General features: G+C 42.8%; 3 protein-coding genes across 3 annotated transcripts; 2 read left to right on the top strand and 1 right to left on the bottom strand.

Moving 5' to 3' along the window:
• Window positions 1-308: 308 nt before the first annotated feature.
• Window positions 309-7,942, top strand: LOC109470545 (putative protein arginine N-methyltransferase 9). Its single transcript, XM_019769510.1, has 11 exons — window positions 309-537; window positions 1,280-1,454; window positions 1,903-2,139; window positions 2,473-2,640; window positions 3,008-3,128; window positions 3,491-3,653; window positions 4,047-4,174; window positions 4,598-4,787; window positions 5,428-6,190; window positions 6,599-6,755; window positions 7,439-7,942. Exons 1-11 carry the CDS (start codon window positions 309-311, stop codon window positions 7,796-7,798), a joined length of 2,691 nt encoding a protein of 896 aa, XP_019625069.1. The 3' UTR covers window positions 7,799-7,942.
• An 888-nt stretch (window positions 7,943-8,830) lies between these two features.
• LOC109470739 (transmembrane protein 184C-like) lies at window positions 8,831-13,478 on the bottom strand. The gene is given in 11 exon segments (XM_019769804.1): window positions 8,831-9,102; window positions 9,105-9,131; window positions 9,134-9,190; window positions 9,805-9,979; window positions 10,478-10,580; window positions 10,937-11,049; window positions 11,524-11,617; window positions 12,031-12,105; window positions 12,512-12,714; window positions 12,954-12,990; window positions 13,228-13,478. Coding segments are annotated over 11 exon segments (1,386 nt in total). The 3' UTR covers window positions 8,831-8,851.
• A 1,359-nt stretch (window positions 13,479-14,837) lies between these two features.
• LOC109470544 (spartin-like) lies at window positions 14,838-18,590 on the top strand. The gene is given in 6 exon segments (XM_019769509.1): window positions 14,838-16,311; window positions 16,688-16,707; window positions 16,709-16,834; window positions 17,291-17,504; window positions 17,753-17,843; window positions 18,296-18,590. Coding segments are annotated over 6 exon segments (1,998 nt in total). The 5' UTR covers window positions 14,838-15,059.
• Window positions 18,591-18,628: the final 38 nt, after the last annotated feature.

The raw sequence follows: 18,628 nt of genomic DNA, 5'->3' as shown, positions 1-18,628 counted from the left end.
ATGAATCTGGTCAGTTGCATATGCATTAAAAACTTTTTTCAGCAACTTTAGTGCATACAAGGATGAAGTTGAATGATACATAATGTTAACGCTATATGAAAGGTAAGAGTGGGTTTTGAAATTTTCCCTAGAATTATACATTTGTTCAAGTTCCTTCACTATGTGCATACATATTAGCTAGGTAGAAAGTCCATGTCAAGACACTCATATGTTTAAAGTTAAAACTTTTGGTCCAACACAAAAAGTTCTCTCACCTAGAGCTTTTTGTGTTGGACCAAAAGTTTAACTACCAACACAGATGAACTTTCATGATAGTATATAAGACACTCGTATGTTTGAATAAATCCTCATTTTTCTGTTGCCCCTCATACATAGATGAAGATGCTGAGGAGACAGGTTCCTCCTCCAGTAGTGAGGATGGGGACAGACAGTCACAGCTGCACCTGTTACAGCAGACCATGGACACTGCCAGGCTGTCCCTACAGCATCAGGACTACAGCACTGCCTTCTCACATTATCTCATGGTGGTCAGTACAGGTGAGAAGTTTATGATATATGTAATATACAGTTATAACTTTTGTTCCAACACAAAGAAGTTCTCTCACCTAGAGATTTTGATCAGTCACTCTGGTCTTCCTCAGTAGATTGACCCAGTGAGGCTTGTCACATGGCTTCTCTGAAGTGTGATGTTAACACTTACGTGACTCAGGTCAAAAGCTCTACATGCAAGTGAGAGAACTTCTTTGTGTTTGATCTGAAGTTATAACTGTAAACATGTAACGTTAACTACTAACACAGACATCTGGAGCAGCATAGTTCCCATTTAGAACTGTCATTCAGCCTGTCACACAATCAGTTTTGCCCTGTGGGCTTCTTTAAGTGTACAGAGGCTGAATGACACAGGTTCATGTGCTAGATGTCGCTTAGCTTGGACAATGAATCCACACTACTACTATACACTATAGTACATATGTTGTGGCTTCGAATGAAAGCTCATCTGTGTTGGTAGAATCCATAGTTATATAGAGTTCAAGCTTTGTTCCAACACAAGAAAGAAACTCACCAAAAATTTTCAGTCGATCTCGTCAACCTTCGATTCCCGCCACTTTTGATGCACTCCTGACATCATCACGTTTCCAAACATCCGGAGAGTCAGCGAGTGCATCACACATCTGACGAAGGTTGACGAGATCTACAGAAAATTATGGTGAGTTTCTTTCTTGTGTTGGAACAAAGTATGAACTCTAGATAACTTTGTTGTGTATCTGTTCAACGTTAGCCCCGGACCTGAAGCCTTATGTGAAGGAAGACTTCAGCCTGGCAGTGAAGCTGTGGGGTGATGAGTTGGAGTGTGCAGGGAGGTGGGAGGAGGCACTGCACAGCTACCAGCAGGCACTACAGGTGTACCCTGACTGTGAGGTTGTGCTCAACAATATGGGAGCTCACCTCTTCAGGTAAGCCATGTGCTGTATATGCTGTAAGTTCGTTGTTACAGGTTAGCAAATAGGAAAATCTGTTGGTTTTGGCCTTGTCCGTGGGTACTGACAATTACATGACATTTCCCTGGCCATCATTTTAACTTTGACTTAAAAACTTAATCTTGTGGTAGGTGGTGAAAGGAGGCATTCACATTTCTAAGTTTGAAGTTCAAACCATATGGTAATACTAATAGATACAGTAAGATAGACCACAATCATGTTTTAATGTAACTGACAGTATAACAACTTGTAAAGTGCATAAAACAGCTTGTACCCTACTCTGGTCATTGCATGACAAAAAAAGGTAACAAGTGTCTTCTCCATTTTTCACATGTCTACTCTCAGGACTGAGCAATTCGTTTAAAACTTTTTTTTAGTTTGAGAACAGTTTAATTTTTAACTATGTCTTTTCCATTATTGACAGGCACGGCTACACCGATGAGGCAGCTTCCTACTTCATCCAGGCCTTACAGGTGGCCCCAGGTTACAGGTCAGCCCGAGAGAACCTCCAGGCTGTGTGCACTGCGCTGGTGGAGAGGTGGCACTTCCGCATGCTGAACGACCAGCCCAGGAACACAGCCTTTCATCAGGCAATCAAACGAGCCGTACTAGGGGGACATGACACTGTGCTGGACATTGGGACAGGCACTGGGATTTTGAGGTAAATCAGTTATAAAATGTGTTGTAAGAAAGTGAAAAGTTGCCAGTACAAAACTTTTGGAATGCGATTGTATTCTAGCTCCAGTTTGCTCTTGTGATTGTTTCTCTGCAAATATTTTGGCACCTGTCAATAGAGGAACAATTAGCACAGCTCATATTCATTAAGATTTCTGTAAAATATATGTGAGAACTCTGATTGCCTTTGAGTTACACAGACCACTCTGATCATTAGTTTCAAACAGACATCCACATATTTGATCCCAGTTACACCAGCATCCCAGTATTTGGATACCACATCCAGGGTAAGTTCCAACTTGTGTGGCTGTGTTCCCAGTATGTTTGCTGTGCAGTGTGGTGCCAGGACAGTCCATGCCTGTGAGATGTCCCACACCATGTACCAGCTGGCTAACAAAGTACTGGCAGCCAACGACATGCAGAACAACATCCACCTGCACCACATCAAGTCAACAGACATGACTGTTCCTGATAACCTACCTGAAAGGTAAGTTTCTTTAGATAATTATGGCATCCAGCTCATGCTTTGTTTGCACATTATCTTTAATTGTTTGCTTCATTTAGCTGGTGGGTCAATCACAGACAGTATAAGTGTTTTCACTGTGTCTTTTTTTTTCAAAGTAATTACTAGTACTAATAGGGTTATCGTGTAAAATTTAAAATTGTCATTTATATGTATGACCCTTTTGAAATGAAAAAAATTTATTTACCTTGGATTTGGGATGCCTTCAAGTGTACATACATGTTTATTTTAATTTGTTGAGTCTCTCTGTAGGTAGATTTACAACATGTACATTCACATATTAGACATTAAACTACAACAAGTATCTTTCCCTGTACTTTATATTCTCCAGAGTATCCCTGGTGGTTACTGAGACTGTGGATGCAGGTTTGCTGGGTGAACACATCCTGGCCACCCTGAGACATGCATGGGAACATCTGATGCTGCCTCCCAAATCTGCACTCAACCAACCAGTAAATGATGTAGTTCCTTTGTCCAGGATTTTTTAACCTTCTTGCTTTGTCTTTAATTGTAATAAGTACAACGTCATTTAAGTACAACTACAGGTAGCTGGATTATTGTGCTTTCATAGTGACATTCTTAAATAGTTTTCCACTAGCTCGCAGGATTTCTTACCTTACAAGAACATATTGCACATTTTTGTAAATATCTGTTTGAATTGCTTGTCCTTTCCAAAGGGCATGTGATTGAAATCTGGTAGGATTTGAATTCAGAATGTCTAGATTCTGAGGCAACAACCCTCACCACAAGGCCACTATACCTGCTATACCACTACCCTGCAGAAAGTTTGACATTTTGTATGAATCACTTGCAGGAGTGTGTACGGTATGGCAGGGTGATACCAGGCGGTGCGACTGTCCATGCCTGTATAGTGGAGTGTCCAGACATCAGGCGTAACCACGCGGTTCTACAGTCCAGCTGCTGTGGAGTGGACCTGTCTGGACTGGTCATCACCAGTCAAACAGCAAGCCACACAGGTACATGTACATGCAATAGAGTACTTCACACACTTTCTATAGCTGTGATGCAGACAGGTGCCAATGTTATTATGACAGTCACACTGACAAAGCTGTCCCTGTCCTTGGTGCTGAATGACATTCACACTGGCACAGCTGTCCCTGTCCTTTGTGCTGAATGACATTCACTGGGGACAGCTGTGTCAGTGTCAATGTCATTCAGCACCAAGGACAGGGACAGCTGTGTCAATGTGAATATCATTCTGTACCAAGGACAGGGACAGTTGTGTCAGTCTGAATGTCATTCAGCACCAAGGACAGGGACAGTTGTGTCAGTGTGAATGTCATCCAGCACCAAGGACAGCTCTCTATTTTTTTCTGCTGTTCTAAGAGATTTTTATGTTTTGTTTCCAGACAAGGCTGACCAGATGCCCCCTGATGCAGAGCCGTACTCCTCTGAGGTGTTAAGCCGAGTCCGAGGCGGGTTCTCCTGTCTGACAAAACCCTGTCAGGTGTTCCAGATAGACTTTAATGATCCTCAGGTAAACTACTGGTTCTCACATATGATTTTAGAATTTGTAGATTGGCAATATTTGACAGATAACAATGTGATATGAAAGCAGGTAGCAAGGAGATAATTAGAGCCAGGGTGCCGACTTGGGCCTGGCAGGGCGTATGGCTTCTTTGGGCAAAGGATATTATCACTCACTCGCAAAAGGGGCTGGCACCCAGGCAATATTAGCCTGGGTGCCTATTAAAGAAAGTTAGATCAAGTATCAAGTAGAAAAAAAAAGTAAAAGAACAGCCCTGTGTACCTTACTCCTTTTAAAAATCCAATGGAAAGGTTAGTAAAGGTAAACAGGTAATGTTCCTGTAAGTTTGCACATGTACAAGTCATAGAAAATGTAAAAAGAACTAGTTGCACAGCTGTTTACAAACAGTATGTTGTTGTCATGGCGCTTCAGACATTTTCACCTGAATCTCTGGAGCACCTGCGAGTCTTCCACCTGCCTGTGAAGCGCCCAGGTGTGGTGGATGCCGTTGTGCTGTGGTTTGACTTGCACCTGGATGAAGAGACACACCTGTCCACTTCACCTGAACAGGACACCTGCTGGGAACAGGCTATCTTTCCAGTGCACAGGCATCACCTGACAGGTAACTAAAAATATGTAATTTACCTAGTAGTAATTCATTTTAATTGGTCACTAGAAGTCCAGATATATTGAACCTTGAACAGGGACATCAAAGATATCAACATGGGAGACAATGGGTTCTTCTTCTCCACTTATCCCTGTCCTCCATCAGTGAGGGGAGCTCTGCTGTGGTGATGTTTCTGAGCCCAGCATCCCGCTTCAGGGTGTCAATGAAGGTTGTGCTTCTTCTAGTTCTACCCCTTTTCTTCCTTCCTTCTGCTGGCTCCCACAGGATACGCAGCAGTGGCTGGCTAGTAGCTAGCTCAGGATGTCAGATGCTGTGTCCGGCCAGCTCCATTCTCTGGATATAATGTATCTCCAGATATATCATTAATAAGTCAAATAAGTCATAAGAGTAAAAGTGAAGACAACCCTAAGGAATGTTATACACACGTACACTTCTGCTGGCTTCAAAATGCTTGTTATCTCACATGTCATTAATTTGTTTTAGATTGATACTTAGTTTAGTAAGTAAATATTTTGATGAATACATGTGTTATTAAATCAGTCTGTGGCTCAAATTTGTTTTCTATTAATGATTGAGTTGGAATAATGAGTTCAAGGAACAAAAATGATGTTATGCTATGTTTTTTTTTAATCAGGTTCAGACCACTTGGCAGAGGGTCTCCAAGTCACAGAGGGGGACAGTGTGGTTGTGTCAGCCACATGCCGTGGGGACTGTGTCAGGATGTGGGTGTCTGAAGTACAGCATCACAAAGATGACGGACAGTTGCACTGCACTTCCACCCCAAACACACAGGGGGAGCAGTTGGAAGGATCCAAAGACCACGGAGAAGCTGAGATGGAGACCTCCACTAGTACTGAACCAATGGACCCATACCACTCAAGTCAAGATATACCTCTCTCCAATACGTCAGGACAAGTAGAAATTGTACGCCTTTCTCAAAGTGACATGTGTGTCTTGAATGATAGCAGATTTAATGAAGCATTTTACGCTGCTCTACACAAATACTTTTCTAGAACCGTTGTGAGCAGCAGCAATGTTGTAGACTTGACAGGCTTCTGTGCAGGAGACAGTATGGAAACAGAAGGGGCTCAGATTTCAACAGGGTATTCAGGAATATCAGTGTTAGATCTCAGCCAAGGAACGTCTATGATAGGGCTCTGTGCTGCAAGGCTTGGTGCCACGAAAGTCAGGTATTCTGGCCAGAATTCCAGCTCTCAGGAACTTCTTGACATGTTGGCGAGAAGGAACGGTGTACTGGAAGGGGTTGTAGAGTTTGGGCCGAGTTCCCTGGAGCCGACAGGAAGCAGTGGTGCATTGTGGGACGTGGTAGCGACAGAGCTGGTGGAGCCGTCAGGAGTGCTGAGACAACAGGTGCTGGAGGACGTCGCTTTGGCAAGGTCAGGCCTGGGAAAAAAAAAGTTGTGTTTCCTGACTGACCCTAGAAAAAACTGCCTCACCCTAGCCTTTTTGGGGTGGACTCCCTGCAAGGGACATCAAATTTTTGAGCTGATTGAGCTTTTCTAGCTCCATGATCTGACATCTGAGTGATGAACTTAATGGTGTAATGGTGTTTATTTGAATGGTGTATGAATCTTCTGTTTGTACTATTCTATTTACTCTATCTACACAGGCACAGATACACACACATAAACATGCGCAGATGAAATGAAATACTGTATAGACAACAACCATCTACAGAATGTTTCTGTAAGCTAACTTTGAATTTCATAATTTTTGTCAGCATTTAGGGGATGGATGTACAATGTATTATCTTCTGTACTTAGTAACATTTCTCTGACATCTAGGGCCTATGCTGTAAAACCAGGGGGAGCCATCCTACCCTGTGCTGCAGCAGTGTACGGTGTGTGTATAGAGTCAGATGTCCTACTGAGGGAAAACAGGGTGCTAGGCTCAGAACCCACCTTACAGCTGAACGTTGCAGACTTCATGAACATCTTCCAGGTAAGATTTTAGACTGTCAAACAGATTGTTCCATTTTATAAATTTCTGTTCATATTGTTTATGTGCAAGGGTGTTTCAATGAGGCATTAGGCCACACCAATTTAATTTCTTGGTTAACGGATTTTTGTAGAAAAATAATGGAGCGGGCGGGCGAAAAAAAAAATTAAAATAAAAACAGGCCTAGGCATCCTATTATGGCCCAAAATGGTACGATAGGAGCCATGAAGTCAACACACCAGGCTGGTTCAAAATTTAAACAATAAATTTTGAACTTTTAATGGTAGCACTGCATTAAAAGATGGAAGGACTGTAACAAGTAGTAAGAAAAGGACTGTTTACAACTGTTCAGGACAAAATATGAGCATTTTGCAGTTGATTCTGAATTTTTATTTTTATTTGCAAATCAGAAAAAAATGAAGAGGCGAATCCGTTAACCAAGAAATTAAATTGGTGTGGCCTTATGTAACATTTTTGTACCAAAAATTGAACTATTAAAAAAAATCTTGTGATTCTGATTTACTTTGAATCCACTTTTTCATATCTGTGCAGTTATCTCACATTTCTGACATTTACGCAATGTTTTAGCAACTACATAATTTCCCGAATTTCCCCTTCAATGATTTATATCTAACTTTTGCACCTGTGTTTCTATAAAAATAGTACAAATGTTCCCCACCACACAGGCAACAACCCACCAGGACATCACCCTGTCCACACTTCCCCACAAACCCCTTACAGAGCCTTTCCACATCTTCAACTTCAAACTGGACGAGGAAACCCCCCACGACACCCTCCCCTCGTACTTGGAACAGTCCAGAACGTGGGTGGTCACAGCGTCTGACTCTGGGACAATATCGGCCGTACCATTCTGGTTCGAGATCTGGGTGGACTCAAACAATAAGCTGAGTACAAGAGATGACAGCAGTCACTGGAAACAGGCTGCTATTGTGCTGGACAAGCCAGTGTCAGTGGAGAAAAGGGACAAACAGATATGTCTGGAGGCCAGTTGTCAGAATAGTACCATCTCAATCACTGTTAAGTAACAAGGAAGCATTTTGTATATGGTCAGACAGGAGTCTAATCCCTCCTGCTCTAAAATTGCAACATGATGTAACCCAACACTAGTTACCATGGTAACATACACAACATTGGTTAAGGCCGTTGAGGTCACTGTTTTGGAGAAGAAGAGGAAGAAGAAACGTGTTTTCCAGTAATACAAAATGTAGATAACTGTTCTTAAAAGCTAATTGCATAAAAGACATTTCTACTTGAGAAAGAACCTAGTGACAGAACATTTTGCTGGGTAGAGAAAACACTGACAATGCAAAATGTTACACACCTTTTTATTGTACATAGTACTGTATCTGTATTCTATCATCCAGATTTTTACATTTTTACATCAAATCTATATTAAAAACAGCTTTTGTAAGTCACCCAGGATAATCAACCCCAGTCAACACTAGTAGTTCTTAAGATTAGACTGTCTCTGAGACATTTTAACTGGCGGTTGTAGTGTGTGTTTGTAGTGTGTTCAAAACGTTTCAGACAATAAATAGTTTACAGATATGAATGCAATTATTTATAGTCAAGTTTCAATACATTTTTTGTCTATAGCAGCTGATGTTTTTGATCTAGGAACATGTAACTCTCTTTTAAGACTCATGCCCTAACATCTATGGATTTTGTGAAAAAATAGAAAACTTGATAATCATTAAGCCAGAGAGTATCGTCAGTAACTGAATGTTATTGTCTCTCTACACAAGACAAAATTGAAATTTTCATGAATATTGCACAAACATTTTCACAGTACCACCAAGTCTGCATTGCATGAAACATGCAACAATTAAAAAAATGAAACAATTACTCAAAGACAACATTCAAGATACAAAAATCTAAAGAATGTAAAGAAAGACCCTACTGCCTCAAGCTATGTTAAAATGTTATTCACTTAATATTTTCCATTAAAAATCCCCTTTTTTCCCTCATTCATAGTACATGTAAGCCTGGCACTTGTTGTTTAAAGGATTCACTACAGGAGGCTTGTAAGTACATACATGTAAGTACAGTATTTGATGACACATATCTGGTAATAATGTTTACACATCCTCATGGTGACTGTCTTTTTTAAGTCCTGCTCCTTGGTAAGAAGTTGTACTATCTGCAGCTTCTGAGTCTCTTTCTACCCTTCCTGGTTTGGGAAAACTTCTGTCTCTCTCTGCTACACTCCCCTCTGTGTATCTCATGTGATCTGGGGCCACCTCCACACTACTGAAGGTGGTCATCTCAGTGTTGCCTGCCCTCTGTAGGTTGGACAGGTAGGATGGTTCTGGCTTTTGGTTCTCCATGATGGGTGCAGTAAACTGGTCCTCTCCGAAAGTCCCCATTCCTAATGTCCTGGGATGATGTAGTCTTAACTCTGTTCTGTACCGTGCCTCCTGAAATACAGAGAGTCAAAGTCATTACTTTTTACTACTTATTTCACAGAGAATAGATAGATTCTCTGAAAAGTGCTAGCATAAGGCCATAATTATGATGAAAAATTAGAAACACTTCCAGCAGATAGTTACTCTGATACCGAAGACTAAAAATGATACATAAGAGTAGCATGGTATTCAAACCTATTATAGTTGTGGACAGGATAGAAGAGACTATGCAGCTATAATTCTCTTTATTCTGATACCCTTTAGCCAAAAGGCTAATCTTCCAGGGTTAGGTTGGGTAATACAGTAACTACATGATACTGCTTTCTCTGCTTAGCATTAGACACTTATGACAAAGAGTATGAACACACAACTCTACCAGTAGACTAGCCCCTGCAGTAGTGCAACTGACTGGCCTGGCTAGGCTATGGAAAAGAGTTGGGCATCACTCTATACACCATACACATGTGGGAAGGACTTTCTAAGACCTACATTATTTCTGTATTTCTACAGCTACACAAATGTACATGTTAGCAGAGTAAGCTCTTGCCAAACGTCCACAAAGCCTTTGCAGCTTTCCTGTAACAGTTTAACTTCTAGACAGTGATGATACAACATCACAGACTTACCCACGACTCTGATGTGCTCCCTGACATCATGTCTGACATCAGACACGTCCCACATGGCCATGAAGGAGGCAAAGCAGGGTACAGACGGGGCGTTAGGGTCGATGTAAGGCTTGTGGGAGAAGGTGTAGTAGTGGGCAACTGCTGCAATAAACATCTCGATGCAGATCAAGAAATCCTAAAAACATGGGGAAAATAACCGTGAATAGTTTCATTAGGTTGGTAAGACACTGAGTAAAGAGACTCTTTTTACACGACCAAGTCTTTCATTCAGCCAACCTTTCGGTGTAAAAAGAGTCTCTTTACTCAAGGGGAAAACAAGGTTTAGACATCAGTCAACAGGAGTGTTTGTGATCATGATAATACTACATGGTCTACAAAAATAGTGAACAGCAAGAGCCAACACTGTTAGGTAATCAGAGATGGCAGACTTCACTGCCTTATCCACACTGCTTTGCAAACCTTGCTGTTCCACAGCCAAAAAATGCAGCACTGTCACTGAGGATGGCAGTGCTGTACGGTGTATATTTGGAATCACAGACGTACACAGAGACAGACAAGCCAAAAACAATACTGGTACATTTGTATTTCACTCCACTTGGGTGAGGTAGTGACGCAAAGGCCAAAATTGATTCCTCTTCAAAATTTTGGATGCCAACACAGAATTGCAGATTACCTGAAGTCCGTTGGCAACACTGTCCACCCCATCCCTGAAGTCCCATGTATTCTTCTCATTGATGACCCCAACCTTCACCAGTAAAGCGATGGCCACAGCTTGCCTGAAAAAAAAAACACACACAAACTTGTCTAATATGCATCTTTATTTTGACTGAGAGCGCAGTGATGTCCGAAAAAAGTTTTAAAACTAGATAGGTAACATTTGCAAAGCAAAATGCATAATGTTTACCTTCGCTTATAGTCTACTCTGCTAATTCTTCCTCAAACACATTCACACACATGGTGACAGGAGTCTAAATCCCTCCTACTATAAAATTGCAACATTACATAACCCAACACCAGTTACCATGGTGGGAGACAGTCTGGTTCTCTCAGGTCAGAGGTCACTGTTTGGAGAAGAAGAAGAAGAAACTGAGCAAAAACAATATGTTTTCCTTTGTTAAACATAAAAACTTACCAAAAGGAGAAAAAGACGACCATCTTCACACACAGGAACTTTCCAAAGGGGCTGATGGGGGCCAGTTCCTCCTTCATGGCATGGTAGAACAGCACCAGGCAGTACAGAGCCCACTGGAACAACCACAGTAACACATGTATCTGTATCTGTATAGCAGGTATAACCGCCCTTCGGCGTAACACACCAGCTTTCATGTCACCATTGTTGTAACACAAAACATTGCAGGAGCCTATAGCTACATGCAGAAGGGTTTGGAGAAAAGACCCACACTGTCCATCACAGTCAGATCAATGACAAAGTGGCTGCATGTCTTTCTAAATACATGTGTGTACAAAAATGTATTTGCATTTTTGTGTTTTATTCTGCATTTTGGCAAAGATGTGCTAGGATTGCAATAGTGTTCCGAAGTCAATTCGTTACAGTCATTAATTTAAGATGCCAAAAAAAGGCTTGTTAAAATTACAGAATACAAATGTATGTGAATTGCTGCATCTAAAACATGTTTCTTTGTATACTATTAAATAAAAAATTATGTCACAAAAGCAAGCATAACATGTAATCAAATCATCACTGTTTTTTTCACTCACCACTTGTGAGATGTTATTGATAATGACTACGTATGTCCAGGCAGAATCCCAGCCAAAATCTCCCTCATGGTACACTCCAGATAGCTCACAGATTCTGGAAGAGATCAGGAATAAAAAAAAATATCAAATAATGGTCTTCATCTTCATTGGTACATTCATAAATTTATACAGTACAAATTATCATCTGCTGTAAGCTGGACTTTTACTCTAGCTGTCTCTTTCACTGTACTGCAGCAGTCTTTTTTCATTAAAAAATGAGTCAATTTACCTGTTGTAAGTTACTGGTTAATGCAGATACATGTAGGACGTGTTATTTGGTGAGCAGTGACAGGATACATACTTCTGCAACTTTGCACACAAGTATATCAAACCACAGCGAGAGCATCATAGTCCTGTTTACACTTTACTATCTAACAGATTTACCGACAGAATCATATAGTGCCATTACATTGCAACATGTATAGTGTCTGCCTACATGTAAAATGTTAAGTGTACATGTGTACTTACAAGGCAATAATAGTGGTGATCGGTCTCACCACTGAGTAGGATATTGCACCGTGTTTGCACCACGCTATAAAATTTCTGTAGGGAGAGAAAAAAACAAGTGACATTCAATAAAAGTGACACAAATTTTGACACAGAAATTCTAAAAAAGTGAACTGTATTACTGCTGTAGAGTGTTAGGAGGCATTCGCATTTTTAAGTCAACCATTGCCCTGAGGAAGGTGACAGATGGTCACCGAAATGTCAGCTGTGAATAGTCTTGGTTGTGAAAAAAGAGTCTCTTTACTCAGTAACTTAGTACTAGTACCAGCCTGACGAAACTATTCAAGAAGTAAAGCATGGGGCAGGGGAGCACAAAGACAACATATACAATGTACATGTTCACAGTGTGATAATTTTTGTGGGGCGATTGGAAGGGGTCAAAATGAAAACTTGAAAATATTCAATTACAAATTTCACAAATTACATTAAAACCACCACCTACTTGCCCATCCTCCATGGCGGTAGGAAGCAGAAGGGGAAGAGATGTTTGACTTGTTTCTTCCTGGCACACACGGCCTCCAGGTCCATCTCAGACTGAAGGTAGTTCAGCACGAAGATCATGAAGTTGTAGATGACGTAAGCCTCGTAGCACTCCCGGATCGTGTCCAGGTAGATGGTGGAGGCAGCAAACTTCAGCGCAAACCACTGGCAGGGAAAGAGGGAGAGCATAGACAAGCTGTTAAGTGACCCTTTTCATCTAAATTAAATCACCATAGCCCCGCCCACCTTTGAGATACAAAATAAAAACATGAAATGCAAATATGCAAGGAGATTAAAATCTTTAACTTTTAAGTTCTCTGATGCTACTTACAGTACAGACAGTACTAGTAACTTCTTTGAGACGATATTACAGGGTAAATTGTTACAATCTGTGTAGTACTTACGGCATCAATAGCATATATTGGCACCATCCATAGAATCCTAGAAAGAGAAAGAGAAATAGACATAAATTGGGATTAAATATAATAAAACTTGCCTTAAAAAAGAATGATAAAATCTAGCCTATTGATACTGAGCATTTTGCAAGTCAGTACCCCTCTAGATCTGTTAACTTGAACCATTGGCTGATAATAACTAACCAGGATGGTACCCAGAATAAGTGACACTAGAACTATATGCTAATGTTACATCAAGAGTTCTATAGACACATGCACATACCTGATGATGTGTCTCTGCAGGTGAGGTTGCGTGTAGTGGATGAGGTGTTGCAGGATCCCCAGCAGTGCGATGGGAATGGCCATGAACACAAACATGCCTCCCACAAACCACGCCTGCACAGCCTTACTCTCTCCCCTCAGCTCCCACACACAGAAGGGCAGGGCCACACACAGCAGCACGAAGTACACCGAGAACACCAGCGGTCGGATCCAACCCCGCCAGTTACCCAGGAACGTCGCTGATGACGGCATATTGGCTTCACCTCTACAGGAAAGAGTCTGGAAGGAGAAGAGTTGACACAAATTATTCTTCAACGTGATGCACAGCAGCACAAAGTACACTGAGAACACCAGAGGACGGATCCAACCCCGCCAGTTCCCCAGGAACGTAACTGATGACGGCATGGTGGCTTCACCTGTACAGGAAAAACTCTGGAAGTAAAAGAGTTGACACAAATTATTCTTCAGGGCCACACACAGCAGCACAAAGTACACCGAGAACACCAGAGGGCGGATCCAACCACGCCAGTTCCCCAGGAATGTGGCTGATGACGGAATGGTGGCTTCACCGGCACAGAAATAACTCTGGAAGGAGAAGAGTTGGCACAAATTATTCTTCAGGACACAGCACACAGCAGCACAAAGTACACAGAGAACACCAGCGGACGGATCCAACCCCGCCAGTTCCCCAGGAATGTGGCTGATGATGGCATGGTGGCTTCTCCTATAGTGGAAAGAAGAAAACCCTGAATAAGGTTTTATTGTTAGTGCAGGTGTAAAAGGGTGTTACGCAAAATTTTTCGCCGCCAATTATGAATTACGTTGAAGTCTCAGAGCTGATTACGACTTTACGCTTCGTGGCTAATGTTCTATTGGAATGGTCATTATCATGATCGTGGGTATTAAAAAAAAGAAATACCAAAAGCTTGAACCAGGTAGTGAACTGTCAATCACAAGTCACATGACTCAAGATCACATGCCTTATTATCAAGGATCTACACAGTACTTTTCACTTGTATCCGGTCTAATTTTCAGATAACCACGATCTGCTTTAGGCAATCCTTATCATCTGGTAAAGAAGATAATAGGCATTGTGCTAGAAAATGTGTAGCAGTTCATAATCAGAACAAAATATTGAGAATCGGATTATTTTGATCATACTCTAGCTCTAACATCAATTATTCCTTCAAGTTCTACATGACAAAAACAACCATATGGACGCATTTACCGAAGTAAGACCTGTCCTGTTGAATTTCCTAGCTTGTCATAGATGCAGGCAGGCCGGTAAAGCGTGGATTTCGGCTTTTGAGGCGGCGGGAAGAGTCGATACATTGAAAAACCGCAGCAAACACTCATCCACTGACAAAGTTGACCTCCATTATGGTTCATTGGAATATTCTACAAGTCGAGTATGTGCGGGTGAAAATACTGTTTTACCGGAAATAATGTTTTACGGAAAATACTATTTTACCACTAAAAGTATATTTTTATAATTGTAAAAAAAGTTTAACAAAGGTAACATCATCAGTTTATTTTGATAATTTGCAAATTTGTCAAATAATTTTCACGAAAATAAAATTTGCACCCCTTATTTTGTTTCGTATGGTCCAGCGCTGACGTCACGACAACAAATGCCGTCAGACTCACGGGATGTCGTCCGATCGGTTCAGTGACTAACAACAAATTATCACCTGGTATTTTCTCATTTTATCTGACTCATATAATCCTAAGATATAAGAACCCAAAGTGCAGTTTAAGACATTAAGGAACCTAAGACTAGAAGGAACTGTCAGCATTGACGATAACTTCCGGGTTTTGTAAAGCGGATCCAAAATGGACGCTCAAGTCATGGAAAGGGGGAGGGCAGAAAGTTCTAGTACCGAAGAGGAGCGGTACCAAGCGTTGAAGAGGGAATGTCACGACGCCTTCATCTACGTAGACCAGGCCCTCACTTCCGACGAGAGCGGGGACATGGCGAAAGCCGTGGAACTTTACCGGCGGGCGCGTCATCACTTGGAAAAGGGGTTCGGGATCCAGTGTAGCAGAGAAGAGGCCACGAAACTTCGAAGTAAGATGACAAGGTCATTGGCTCAAGTTCAGGCCAGGCTTGAGTACCTAGAACCAATGATGGCGTCACAACAGAACGGTCAAGCAGTTCCTGTTCAGCCAACTGCACCACCAAGGGAAATAGAGCCTCCGGCTCCTCCTTCTACTACTAGACCAGTAGCCCCCCCTGCACGCCCTCCCCCACCCTCATCAGTACCCCAGGGGGCACCTGCCGCCCCCACACAAGCAGATAATGATTTACCCCCTGCGTACTCAGAAGTGGTTCCGCGGGGTCACATTTCGGCAGGGTCTACCGCCGATGAGCGAGATTTTATTTCTCTGGGAGACAGTATCCTGTCCGAGGAGGAGGCGTCAAGAAGGAGTAGTGTCTTTACGGATGCAGATGAACTCCTGTGCATCCCAGACGGGGTACAGATCTTCTATGTCAGTCCCGACGGAAGTGTCAGCGCCCCGTCTTACCCGGGCCCGCTCAGAATCGTCAAAATCCCAGAGCAGAACACCACCTTCCTTCAAGTCTCTGACTGGCTGTACCCTCTCGTCCCTGGCCAATCGCCAGCCCTGCACAGCAACAACGGAGCCTACATGTTCCCCGACGTCCTGTCGGGACACTACGGCTCTTGTGTGGGGGTTGTCATCTCCTCAGAGGTGGACGCCGTGCAGCAGGCACAGTTCCAGAGCCTGCTGCAGGAGTACACACAACTCCATACACAGCCTCCCGAGGCTCAGGCAGGGGTTGGAGAGGCCGGTGTTGGGGACCTGACTCAGGTGGTGGGAATGAGGGGTGCAGCTCCTACAGCACCACCAGCAGAAGCCCCAAGGAGACCAGAGGTTGCACCACAAAGACCTGAAGTTGCTCCACGCAGACCTGACGTTGCTCCTCGAAGGCCAGAAGTTGCACCAGAGAGACCTGCAGTTGGTCCACAGAGACCAGCAGTTGCTCCAGAAAGGCCTGCGGAACCCACAACCAATAAGGAAGTGCCTCAGTGGAGCCAGAAGGTGTCAAAGGGACTAGTTGTAGGTAAGAAAATGGAAGTTCCTTCGGAAGTTCCTTCCTTGACATTAAAAACACAGTAACTTAAGAGTATAACTGTTATGTAGTATAATATATAGTTATATATTAGCTATAAAGTATTGCTTGTAAGTTGAAAGTTCTTGTTGGCAGTTTTCTGTATCAGTATAGCCAGTATAACCCCCCATTGGCGTAACACACCACCGTCACAGGCATGCAGCGTGGCGGCAGCTGGCTATATTACAGAACTGTGCTTGATGCCAACGAGCTCCACTCTACGATAGAAAATACAAGTTCATCAACCAATTCTTGAATTTGAATGCAATTTTTGTTAGAGACGGATCTTCAACTGAAGCATACATGTATTTGTTCCCAACCTTTGCAGGAGCTGAGTGGGTGTCCTGGGGGAGCAACAAAGGGAGCTGAACTGACGGGAAAGCTGGTGACCAAGGGGACGGCCAAGCTGAAGGAACGTATCAAGCCTGACGAGAAACCTGCCGAGGTGGATCCCAAATACGTCAAGGGGGCACAGGTTAGTCAGACCTATTCTCCACCAGACTTCTTTTGCAGGCTGAATAGATCATAGAAATCGGCCTAAAAAGGTGATATAATTGGCCAGAGGAGTTTGCCAGCCATAGAGAGTCCAGCCAACTGGAGTGGAGACTAAGTCAGATCCTCATTCAGATGCCAGACCACTTTCCAGCTTGTAGTATGGAAGGGTGCAGTCAGGAGGCCATGGGTCAAAATCGTACATACAGCTCTCTCTGCACTCAATACTTAAGGCAAAGAGTACTCTAGTACTAGTACATTTATATATATATATATATGGAAGTACCTCTACCACTGGACTATAGCTAGCCTTTGCTTTAGTGCTTGCACAACTGTGTGGCCCAAGGGCTATAGAAACAGAGATGAGCACAGCCTTAAACACCATTAAACACCACAAGTTGTGAAAAAGATTTTTACTTTTTTACTTTCTCAATGATAGGTTGCCAGGGCTACGACCCACGTGACCTTGAAAGTGACGAAGGCTGTGGTGCTGGCTGTGAGAGATCTGACCTTGAGAGTAGGGCGTGAGTTGGCCCCCCACGTGAAGAGGGTGGGCACCCAGCTGCTGCCAGACAGCGTGAAGGACGACACTGATGGGAAGAAGAAGCAGACCATGGACGGGGTCGTAGAGGTCGCGGCAGGTGGATTGCAAGGTATGGGTCATTTTAGGCAATGCCTCTGGAGCAGATGTGAAAATATTTTGATTCAGTATTTTTCAGATAAAAAATTCATTATACAGATCAAATATTATGTGCAAACAGATTAGATGAATATTTTGTGAACTCTTTTCATATTATACAGTAAAACTTTTGTTTGAATCTTCACTTTAAAACAAAACTATGCAGAATTGAATGCAAATGATATGTGTTTTGACTTCTAATTTTGACTTAATTCCTCCCAGCCTTCAGCACGGTGTACCTGGCCCTAGAGGCTGCAGCTGTCTCTATTGCCAAGAACATTGGTAATGCCACAGTGGAGACTGTTGAACACAAGTAAGGCATTTTACATCATAGTACTTGTAGTAGTGTAGACCTCTTAGTATGATATTGCTTCCTTTCCTATTAAGGTGTTCCACAATACTTGATTTTATCATATATTCAAAATGGTTTAAAAGTCATTGCAACAAAATCGACACCATGTCCTTTGCAATGATCAGTAAAAATTGGTACAGGGTAAACTACATTCTAACAATTGTCACATCTCTCTTACCCTGGAAGCCAGACTAGTATCGGGCCGTTAGCCATTTTCCTTCGGCACCCAAGAGCCCTTTGCCTACCTATCTAAATTACCGCTACAGGGGCATTGAGCCCGAGGGTACTACCCACGGTAGTAGTTTAGCCAGCCCAACACTAGTCTGGCTCTCAGGGTACATCTCGCTGTGTATTAATTTTCACATGTACCGACTCCTTTTGCCTTATCAGTTGTATGACACTTGACTCCCCAGATACGGCACCCAGGCTGGGCGGGTAGCAGACGACGCAGTCAACACCGTGGGGAATGCCGGTCTAGCCTGGCACTACATGGACGACATCGGCATCAAGGCTATTCTCAAGAGGACGGCAAAAGATGCAGGGAAGGCTGCAATAGAGGACTATAGGAGGGATAAGGGTGCAGGGGGCGGGGAGGGTATGGGGAAAGGGGGGTCGGAAGGAGCAGGGGTGGGCGGCCGGGGGCCATGGGGAACATGCTTTAATGTGCAATGTGTGGCTGTTTTGAAGAACTACGTGTTCAACAAATAATGTATGGTTGGTGAGGGACTCAGTGACTTTAACTTGAA

This window comes from Branchiostoma belcheri, unplaced genomic scaffold (genome assembly GCF_001625305.1).
Source record: "Branchiostoma belcheri isolate BF01 breed outbred unplaced genomic scaffold, Haploidv18h27 scaffold23, whole genome shotgun sequence".
Taxonomy (NCBI): Eukaryota; Metazoa; Chordata; class Leptocardii; order Amphioxiformes; family Branchiostomatidae; genus Branchiostoma; species Branchiostoma belcheri.
This window is presented reverse-complemented; position numbering and strand designations above follow the sequence as displayed.